Raw genomic sequence first — 11,113 nt, 5'->3', positions numbered from 1 at the left:
GAATACCTCACAATATTATTCATGTTTACGAAATTTATGTTAGAAGGTTGAGGAGTGTTCAATAATATAGAGGCACAGTTTGAATGTTCCTGCTACCACGTAGGATACGAAATTTTTTTTTGAAAAATAAAAGTTGATTTACCCAAATACCAGTCTTAAATGTTGAATTCAAACATGTAAGATAAACATCACAAATATATACAAAATTTATTCGAAATTTAAATTAGAAATACGCGTTGGATAACTAGAGTAGTGATTCAGGTAATATAATTGGCACTGGCCGGGTGTTGCTTACATCAAAACACAGCCTAACATCATCCAGTGTTTGGGGTCGTTACATGCATTCCCAACCGAATGTAATACAATTATCTGGATTTATTTATTTATTTTATATTTGTTTTAATATTCTAGCAATTGAATCTCGTCAATAGTGATACCTTCAAGTTATAGAGGAAGATGAGTATTTATATATTTTATCTCTTACAAACACTATTGTATCGATTTTCGTTTTAAGAATTTTGATAGATCCAGAGCGTCACCACAAAAATGCCGTCACTTTTGGCGGAATATAAGTGTGTAGGTGACGTATATAGCAACTGGCTGCCGTTTTTATTACGTCAGTAGCAGCGAGGACTTCATTAAGGGAGGAAGAAGGGGTGGAGTAGTATATTTCACAGTATCAAGTCTTCGAGTGAGGATAAATGAGGAAGGAGACGTGGGAACCTCCGCTATAGAAACTTGAACTGCTTCGTCACCCTCCAGAGCAACGTGAGCGGGCGCGGAGATCTCCAACTGGGGATAACTCGCCCCAGGACTTTGGAACCTCTCGGGTACTTCCTCTACAGACAGTAGTATGACGTCTGTCCCTGTGAGGAAGGGACCAAGTGGAGTCCTGGTGTTATCATGAGCGGGGACAGGAGTATCAGAAACTACTGTGTAGTCTGTGTCAGTATGTGTGCGAGTCTGGTGTTCTTCCTCAGCTGGTGTGAGCAAAGTGGCCTTACTCAAATATGGCTGTGAAAGATAGTCGCCAGGAGTATCAACAGGAACTAATCTCAAGGAATCTAACATTTGGTCGTCAATGGAGACTGACTGACGAAGTTCCTCCTGTGGTGGGACAGTCAGTAAGATAGAAGGCTCCGGGGAGGGTTGGGAAACCTTTCTTTTTATATTGTTTGATATTTCAAATATTTCAAGTGGTTCAGCTGGCACAGGCAGAGTGTAGGACCTCTCAGTAGCCAACAACTCCTGGGTCTGTGCCGAGGTTGTCTTTGAGTCATCGGGGAAAACAAACTTTTCCTCAAAGACTAATGCGTTGGGAGATCTGATGCTTGGAACTTTCTCATAGATGGAAAGACTGTCCACGGAGCGGTCAGAGTTGGATGATACCTCAAGCTCTAATAACGAGGTTGGGACAGCTACCACAGGACTGATATCTGGAACAAGAAACAGCGTCGAAGGCTGTTTATGAAGGACGACAGTATCCAGCATTTGTTCACCTGTCGGAGTTGCATCCTGGAGATAAAGTGGTTCAGGGATGACCTCAGAGGTTCTTGGAGAATCTTCAATAATAACTATTGACGTTTCGGGAACATTTTCAACGGGTGGGATAATTGGCAATGCTTGTGGCAACTCGTTGATAGCCACGAAGGTTTGTGAAGCGAGTGGGTCAGCTGTTAGAGAGGCAAAATCTGTGAGTGGAGTTGACCTCTCACTATCAATGGGCTCAACGCTGATAACCTCTGTATCAACCGGGGAATCCTCCACAGTAGTCAGGTGAAGGGCAAATGGAGGTTCCAATTCCCTCACATAATTCACTGATGCTGATGAAAGGACTTCCACGTTATCAGCGGCAACACTTGTATCAAGGAGGAGCTGTGGCCGACTGGATTCCGAGAACGAGCTCAAAGTGTCTACCGGTGTTTCAGAATTCATGTAAAACTGAGTTGAGGAAGCAAGAGTTGACGGGGAATCAGGAGACTCAATTGAACGGATGTCAGGATGTGAGTAAGCAAAGTCAGCGGAGAAACTAGGCGTCACAGAGGAGGCAGAAGTAGCTACAGATGAAGAGTCTAGGGGCGTCACAGTCACTTCCTCGCCAGCTGCAGGAACAAATGGCGCGAACATTGGCTCTACAGATGGTGTGGCTCTGGATGTCTCTTGGAGTTCAGCTTCTTTGGTAAATGTCGACTCAACTTTAACAGGAACAAGAACCGGAAACTGTGTCTCTGTGTTAATGTTTAGAGTTGTTGTTGTTGGGGCCTCACTCATCTCAGGGCTTATGGTACTTTCTTGTTCTGGGACTTCTTCCTCTTCTCCCTCACTTATCTCAGCACCTTCCTCTTCTCCCTCTTCTCCCTCGCTTACCTCAGCACCTTCCTCTTCTCCCTCTTCTTCCTCACTTACCTCAGCACCTTCCTCTTCTCCCTCACTTATCTCAGCACCTTCCTCTTCTTCCTCTTCTTCCTCACTTACCTCAGCACCTTCCTCTTCTCCCTCTTCTTCCTCACTTATCTCAGCACCTTCCTCTTCTTCCTCTTCTCCCACGTGTTCTTCTTCTTCAGGTCTCACTCCGTCGCTGCTCTCTGTTGTTGGTTCAGCGTCAGTCTCAGTGTTTTCCGTGACTGTGTCGAAACTTTCTTCCACATACGAATTTAGTTCATTGGGGTCAACAGTTGTACCTTCTCCTTCCTCACCCTCTGTTCCTTCCTCTTCCTCCTCTTCTTCGTTCCCCTCGTCTTCCTCCTCCTCCTCTTCTGCTTTCACCTCTTCCTCTTCTTCGTGCCCCTCTTCCTCCTCCTCTTCTTCGCTCCCCTCTTCCTCTTCTTCATCCTCTTCTTGCTCTTGTTCTTCGGTCTCTTCTTCTTCCATTTCTTCTTCCTCTTCAGCGCCTTCTTCTGTGTTGACCCTCTCTGTGGCTAAACTTGGGTTAGCCTGTGCTGGCGGCTCTGTGGTATCGATGTCATCTACGAGTCTGAAGCCCAGATGGTCAGCGATGTAGGTCACTTCCACCACCTCACCATCTGGCGCCCTCCACCTGCCGATACCAAAGACATGTTATTGTGGTCTGCTGTTGTGCCACCTGTGTGATAAATACTCCCCAAATTACACACACACACACACACACACACACACACACAGAAAATGGTTAACCCTTTGAGTACCATGACTTAACCCTTTGAATACCATGACTTAACCCCTTGAGTACCATGACAACTCTTTGAGTAACATGAATTAACCACTTGAGTACCATGACTTAACCCTTTGAGTACCATGATTTAACCCCTTGAGTACCATGACTTAACCCCTTGAGTACCATGATTTAACCCTTTGAGTACCATGACAACCCTTTGAGTAACATGACTTAACCCTTGAGTACCATGACTTAATCCTTTGAGTACCATGACTTAACCCTTTGAGTACCATGATTTAACCCTTTGAGTACCCTTTGAGTACCATGATACCATGAGTACCCTCCATTTGAGTACCATGACTTAACCCCTTGAGTAACATGACTTAACCTATTGAGTACCATGACTTAACCCTTTGAGTACCATGATTTAACCCTTTGAGTACCATGATTTAACCCTTTGAGTAACATGACTTAACCTATTGAGTACCATGACTTAACCCTTTGAGTACCATGATCTAACCTCTTGAGTACCATGACTTAACCCCTTGAGTAACATGACTTAACCTATTGAGTACCATGACTTAACCCTTTGAGTACCATGATTTAACCCTTTGAGTACCATGATTTAACCCTTTGAGTAACATGACTTAACCTATTGAGTACCATGACTTAACCCTTTGAGTACCATGATCTAACCTCTTGAGTACCATGACTTAACCCCTTGAGTAACATGACTTAACCTATTGAGTACCATGACTTAACCCTTTGAGTACCATGATTTAACCCTTTGAGTACCATGATTTAACCCTTTGAGTAACATGACTTAACCTATTGAGTACCATGACTTAACCCTTTGAGTACCATGATTTAACCTCTTGAGTACCATGACTTAACCCTTTGAGTACCATGATTTAACCCCTTCAGTACCATGACTTAACCCCTTGAGTACCATGACTTAACCCCTTGAGTACCATGATTTAACCTCTTGAGTACCATGATTTAACCTCTTGAGTATCATAACTTAGACTTACTCGTATTCTCCCCTGACTGCTTGTCCTGGGGTGCCGTTCTGCTCGTTCTCCAACCCATCCTTCTCGTAGTGAAAGACGCTGTGTGGACGAGCAAGTGTCCCCACCAGGCATCCCACCACCGTCAGCACCGCCACCTGTGTGTAGGGAATACCAACAACCTTCAGCGATCATAAAATATTGGAGAAATATTCCTAAGATGGTGTAGTACGAGACAGAGAGAGAGAGAGAGAGAGACAGAGAGAGAGAGAGAGAGAGAGAGAGAGAGAGAGAGAGAGAGAGAGAGAACTAGAATGAACTAAAGTATCAACAGATGGAAAAAAATGAAGGGTAGAAAGCTTACTAACTGGATATAAGAACAAAAATAAACACACACACACACACACACACACACACACACACACGCACACACACACACACACACACACACACACACCTTTCAATTGAAGAAATAAGAACATGATCACTCATCTCTCTATAACATCTACGAAAGGGTATTGTAATACTTCACCTGAACATATACATCACTGAACCAGTAAATTCGTACATGAAATAAAGTATAGCACCTTGAATACCGAGATAGAATGAAGACTTAGCAACACTGCAAGCAAGACAAAACCGAAGCGGATTATATTATATTAAGTATCATTTTAAAACCCTGAAAGATAAAGATAGCTTAAAGCCGCGACCATTTAGAATTGTAGAATATTACAAAGACACGAAACTTCATCTGTCATCTCACCTGCTGTACCCAGGAACCAAGAACTGGGTTAAACTTTAATTAAAACTTTGGACACTGTAATCAGAAGTAACTAGAGGACCCTGAACAAGTTACCAGGTTATCTCCACCACCAGGGTCGCCTCCTATAGAAGTTGTGGCCACAGTTACCGAAGTAATAAAATGGAGAGAAAAAGAGAGAGACGACTAATATTCTAAGGAAGTATAAGCTAAGGTAAGAAAGATACACTAATATGGCGTGTGTCTGTCATGGAAGTCATAATGTTTTTTAGTAATACTTGATATTGTTGACTCAGGTGCGTGGGTAACTCGTGAGAGCTGCGTACGACGGGATATTATAAATACTATTAATATCTAACTCATTTACCAAGGTGAGACTTCTATAAACTCATTACTCTTTCAGAATTGTTGAAGTTAATACAAAATTAAAGTCAGCTGCACCCGCGGAATCCCAATTATATTATCCAATGTCACAGCCAATACGAATCATTCAAAAAACAAAAGAATGCTAACACGGTCGAGTTTGTTAAGTCTTATTATATATATTGTTGTCCTTAACATAGTTTTACTTTGTCTTTGTCAATGTCAGGATTATTGAGATCACAAAAAGGCTTCCTATTATGCGAGACGGGAATCACCAAGGTAAACGGGATCCTTACTGAGGCTCGCGGCAGGTGATAATAAACCCTGGACCCATTTCCAGCACCGCTCGCCGAGGGTATAAAAACATTTCTTATTATATCACTCTACATCAAAGCGTTAAAACACAATTATTCAACTCGGCACAATAAATAACTTATGGATTAATATAAATTTAGTTTATAAAGGAAATTGCAAATTAAATTTATATTTCGATAAATTTCCTTCGTACAGTTTCCAGCACAGATGACGTCACACTCACCCACTTCATGTTAGCACTCCACACACACACACGCACTGCCTCCCTGGCCTCCTCCACTGTCTTATATACCTTACCTTGCCACGCCCATTACCTTGTCGAGGACGGTGTTCTAGTATTCCGTTCTTACCGACAGTTTTTTGTGGAGCAAGAGTTTTTGTGGCGTTCGTAGAGATGATAGTCACTTGTGTTTCGTATTTTCTCGCGTTACACCGTGAAGGTCACCACAAGTAGCTGCTATTGTTGCTACGAGATCCAATAGTATCGATGTCAGAACAGAATCCCAGACATATCTCTCTTAATTATAATTGTTGATAACTAGCGTATTTACCATTAAAAATACAAGCTGAAACGCCCACTGTAAGTTATGGAAGTATAGTAATACATTTATATCAACACCTGCTTGCGATAAAATTTTCCCCAAATCGTCTAGTACCGCGTAGTTTCTTGTTAATATTTACGTAGGTGTTAGCTATGCTTGTAGGGGAAATGAAAGCGAGATCATTGGTGTGTTGTAGTGGTAAATATTCCCCCAGAAGATACAAGTTGTATATAACACTAAATTCAACAAGGCAGTAAAGCGTATCCGCGTATTGTGTCCTTTCAACATAACCTCGCGCCTTCACTATGAGTATTTACATGCAGACACGTCGATTATTATTATTATTATTATTATTATTATTAGTAGTAGTAGTAGTCGTAGTAGTAGTAGTAGTAGTAGTAGCAGAGGTCGGAGGCGGAAATATCTGTCGCCCAAGGTGCTGGTCACTATGCCTGGCAACAGTCTTTGCTGCGTCTGTGCTAGCCCGAACCAAAACTGCACAAACTGTTTTTGTGCGAGAAACAACCGTTCATGTGTGGATTGCAGGAAGCTAGACCAGTGTCGGAACCCACGTGGCAGGGAGCCGACACAGGCGGCCACAGTGGATATCGCCGGGACCCAACCACCCGATGATATCCGAAATGATAGCAGTGAGTCTACTCAACCCGAAAATGTAGTACTAATAAATGCTGTTCCCTCAGTAGCAGGTGTCCAGGTGGAGAATGAGAGACTGCCGCCTCAGTGGAAAGGCATGTCGATGGAAAATGCAGGCGTATGGGTCAAAGAAACCTATTCAGAAATTGTCAAGTGGTCGCCCGCTAACTTATTTGAACCACCCAAGTGTGCGGCCACCAAAGAAATGATTCGGGAGATGACTTTCTTCATGACCGATTACACTCAGGACCGCTTCCTCGCCCCCCTAGCTCTTCAAATACTGGCAATAATACCACATCTATTTTGTCAGAGGACACACACAAGGGCTAAGCACAAAGAAAATGTGGCAGCAATGAAGAGAAGATCGACAATGTGGCGGACTGGGGCCCTAGATGATCTCCTATGTGAAGCAAGAACACTGCAGGAGAGACTAAAATCTACGGGTGACGGAAAACAAAACACCGATGACGTGGCAAGAAAATTTGGAAACAAAATGCGTGTGGGAAAAGTGTCTCTCGCGGTAAGATCTCTCACTCAGGAATCTTCCGGTGGGGTGATGCCAATAAACAGAGCGACTTTAAACCTACTGAAAGAGAAACATCCCCCTGCAAGTGAAGTTGAAGGCATTAGGCTCCATGGTGACTATATCCCACCAAATGCTGTCCTGTTCGAGAAAATAACAGGAGAGATGGTGTGGAAAAAGGCACTGAAGACTCGTGGAGGAGCCGGCCCTTCAGGTCTGGATGCAAACGGTTGGAGAGTCATCCTCAGCGCAAACAAGTTTGGCCCTGTAGCAAGCGATCTCTGCACTGCCATTGCCGCCCTTGCAAGAAAGCTTGCATCCTCTTGCTGCCATCACCTCCAGCCCCTGACGGCCTGCCGCCTTATTCCTCTGGAAAAGAAACCAGGATGTAGACCTATAGGGGTGGGGGAAGTGCTGAGGCGGATTATCGGAAAGTGCATGATGGAGGTGGTAAAGGACGATGTCAGGGCAGCAGCAGGGAACCTACAAGTGTGTGCTGGCCACCAGGCTGGTGGGGAGGCGGCCATTCACGCCATGAGATTGATATTCGAGCAGCGTGATTGTGAGGCCGTTCTCCTGGTGGATGCTTCAAACGCATTCAATATACTTAACCGCAAGGCTGCACTGCACAACATCAAGATCAAGTGTCCTAGCTTTGCGATGTATGTTGAAAATTCGTATAGGAATCCATCAGACCTCTACATAGTAAACAACAAGGCTCTACGAGGTGATACCATCCTGCAGTCGACCGAGGGAACAACACAGGGGGACCCTGTTGCAATGGCAATGTATGCAATTGGCCTATCGGTGCTCCAACAAGAAATAAAGTTTGAAACAACTGGGGTCAAACAAGTGGCATATGCTGATGACCTCACAGGAGCAGGAAAAGTGGAGGACATCAAAAAGTGGTGGGACCTGGTAACATCGCGAGGTCCACAAATAGGGTACCACCCAAACGCCAGTAAATCCTTCCTCATCGTGAAGCCAGATCATTATGATCGGGCTTTGGAGGTTTTCGGCGAAAGTGAGGTCAAAATAACTAAGGACGGCCAAAGACATCTAGGCGCAGTGATTGGCACTACGGACTTCAAGACCCAGTACGAATCGGGAAAGGTGAATGAGTGGGTTAGCGAAATCCAAGCTCTATCGGAGATCGCTAACACAGAGCCACATGCGGCCTTTGCAGCATTCACCCATGGAGTCAAGCAGCGTTGGAACTACCTGATGTGTACCATCCCTGAGATCGGACCCCTCCTCCACCCTTTGGAAGAAGCAATCAGTGTCAAGTTCATTCCCAAACTAGTGAAACACCCTGACTTAACCCGAGCAGAAAGAACACTTCTTGCACTTCCACCAAGACTGGGAGGGATGGGACTAACTAATCCAGAGGAGATTGCTGACTCTGAACATCAAAATTCACTTAAGCTCACGGCAGCCCTCACTGACCACATAATAGCCCAGAATGCAACAGGGGAAGTGGACACCAGCGAAGTTAATAAGATCCGTAGGTCCATTACAACAGATCGGCAGCACTGCCAAAATGACATGTTGCAGCAACTATTGCTGCTGGTTCCAGAAAATTTGACAAAAAAAGTTGCTATAGCGCAGGAGGTGGGCGCCTCGAACTGGTTAACTACGTTACCGATAAGGGCAAATGGTTTCAGCCTTAACAAACAAGAATTTACAGATGCCATTGCTCTAAGGTACGGTTGGCCAGTAGATGGTTTGCCCTCCCAATGCGTGTGTGGCTCTCCCTATGATGGCGATCACGCCATGGTCTGCAAGAAGGGGGGCTTCATATGCATGAGGCATGACGAGGTAAGGGATCTCACAGCAAATATGTTGAAGGAAATCTGCCGGGACGTCATGGTAGAACCGACCCTCCTTCCACTGGATGGCGAGATCTTCCAACATAGGACTTCAAACACTTCTAACGAAGCCCGTGTGGACGTCAGTGCTCGAGGATTCTGGACGCGGGGACAGCGAGCTTTCTTCGACATCAGGATTTTTGATCCCATGGCCGTTTGTCACCGTAACCTAGCTCTCGATGCTGCGCATAGGAGGAACGAGAACGACAAGAGAAGGGCATACGGGGAGAGAATACAAAATGTTGATCAAGGCAGCTTCACTCCTCTAGTGTTCACAACCTCGGGTGGGATGGGCCCAAGTGCAAGATGTTTCTACGCCAGACTCGCGGAGCTGATCTCCGAACAGAAGCAGCAGCCCAGAAGTTATGTTACAGCCTGGATGAGATGGCGACTGTCCTTCTCTCTCCTTCTGTCGGCTTTGCTCTGCCTCAGGGGAACGAGAGCTTCCGCCCCTACTCCGACAACTGCTGCAGATATTGACTATGAGGCTACAGTCACTGAATGCCGCATAGATCTGCAGCTCAACTAATTTAACACAGATAGGATAGCTTCTTATGTATTAGGATATTTAATATTAAGGTAAATAAATGGTGGCGAAGGTGTGGCTATTGGGGGAGGCTGGAGATAGTAGTAGTAGTAGTAGTAGTAGTAGTAGTAGTAGTAGTTGTTGTTGTTGTAGTTGTAGTAGTATTGCCGCTATTATAATTATTATATTAGTAGTACTGTATTAGTATTATTGTTAAAAGATCACCCCCTCATACTATCACCAAATAACGCCTCAACTGTTCACTTTACATATCATCAACTAGACGTTAGATTAGGTTAGGTTAGATTAGATTAGGTTAGGTTAGGTTAGTTTAGCTTAGGTTAGCGGTAAAGTTGTTAATTATGAGGTGAAATAAGCAGGGGCTTTAATCTTCGGGTGATTCAATTATTAACTACCAGACTACACTATGAACGAGACCATTAGCGAGTAAGAGGAGGACGGCGCGTGAACGACAAAAAAGAAGACCGCGGTTCGCTTTGGTCAACCTTGTGTGTGACTGCCGTTCTTGACCCTACCTCTCTCTACCTCTCTACCTCTCTCCCTCCCTACCTACCTGCCTCTCTACCTCTCTCCCTCCCTACCTACCTGCCTCTCTGCCTCTCTCCCTCCCTGCCTACCTGCCTCTCTACCTCTCTCCCTCCCTACCTACCTCCTCACCTCTCTCTCCCTCCCTCCCTATCTCCCAACCTCCCTCTCTTCATCTCTACCTCCCTGCCTCTCTCCCTCCTACCTACCTACCTTCCTATCTCCCTCTCTCCCTTCCTACCTCTCTCCCTCTCTACCTACATCTCTACCTCTCTACCTCCCTCTCTCCCTACCTCTCTACCTCCCTCTCCCCACCTCTACCTCCATACCTACCTTCCCCCTCTGCCGCCCTACCTCTCTCCCCCCTCCCCACCAACGTATCTACCTACCTACCTACCTACCTACCCACCTACCTACCTACAAGGTTAACCTATTAGGGTGGTGAGTGAGGTAATACTGGATACTTGGTCAAGGTGACGATGGCAACCCGACCATGACGGCGTAAGTATGGCAACATGATTATGACAACGTCAATATGGCAACATGATTTTGATAACGTATGTATGATGACGTTAGTATGGCAACCTGTTTTAATAATGTATGTATGATGACGTGATGAAGGCAGCAGAGGCTCAGCACAATACAGTTTATTTACCGACGTGTTTGTTCAGCAGATTAGATAATTAGTTCAAGGTCCGATGGGCTCCAGTGCTAATAGACCCCTACCTAATTAACCTATCATGGCGGCCCCATTATGATTAAGGGCCATTAAAACTCAGGTCCATTAAGGCTATAGGGTCACTTAAGATTGGGACCCATTAGGATACGACCTCACCTACAGGTTAGGCTATTATACACAATAGTACACCGTACAGA

The 11,113-nt window shown here is 44.9% G+C and overlaps 2 protein-coding genes across 2 annotated transcripts; both read right to left on the bottom strand.

The window, feature by feature from the left end:
• Positions 1-612: 612 nt before the first annotated feature.
• LOC121867114 (mucin-2-like) lies at positions 613-2,271 on the bottom strand. The gene has a single exon (XM_042366870.1). It carries the CDS (start codon positions 2,269-2,271, stop codon positions 613-615), a length of 1,659 nt encoding a protein of 552 aa, XP_042222804.1.
• A 486-nt stretch (positions 2,272-2,757) lies between these two features.
• On the bottom strand, positions 2,758-5,839 carry LOC121867142 (histone H3.v1-like; the record flags this gene model as incomplete). Its single annotated transcript, XM_042366894.1, has 3 exons — positions 5,802-5,839; positions 4,165-4,298; positions 2,758-3,037 (listed from the first exon to the last, which is right to left on the bottom strand). Coding segments are annotated over exons 1-3 (423 nt in total), but the record flags the coding sequence as incomplete, so codon positions are not given.
• Positions 5,840-11,113: the final 5,274 nt, after the last annotated feature.

The sequence above is a fragment of the Homarus americanus genome, unplaced genomic scaffold (genome assembly GCF_018991925.1).
Source record: "Homarus americanus isolate GMGI-L3 unplaced genomic scaffold, GMGI_Hamer_2.0 scaffold6317, whole genome shotgun sequence".
NCBI lineage: Eukaryota > Metazoa > Arthropoda > Malacostraca > Decapoda > Nephropidae > Homarus > Homarus americanus.
Note: the sequence above shows the minus strand (reverse complement) of the source record. Positions and strands in the feature narration are given on the sequence as shown.

Coding starts and splice junctions, on each gene's coding strand:
- LOC121867114 (XM_042366870.1), bottom strand. CDS start 2,271: ATGAGTGAGGCCCCAACAACAACAACTCTAAACATTAACACAGAGACA.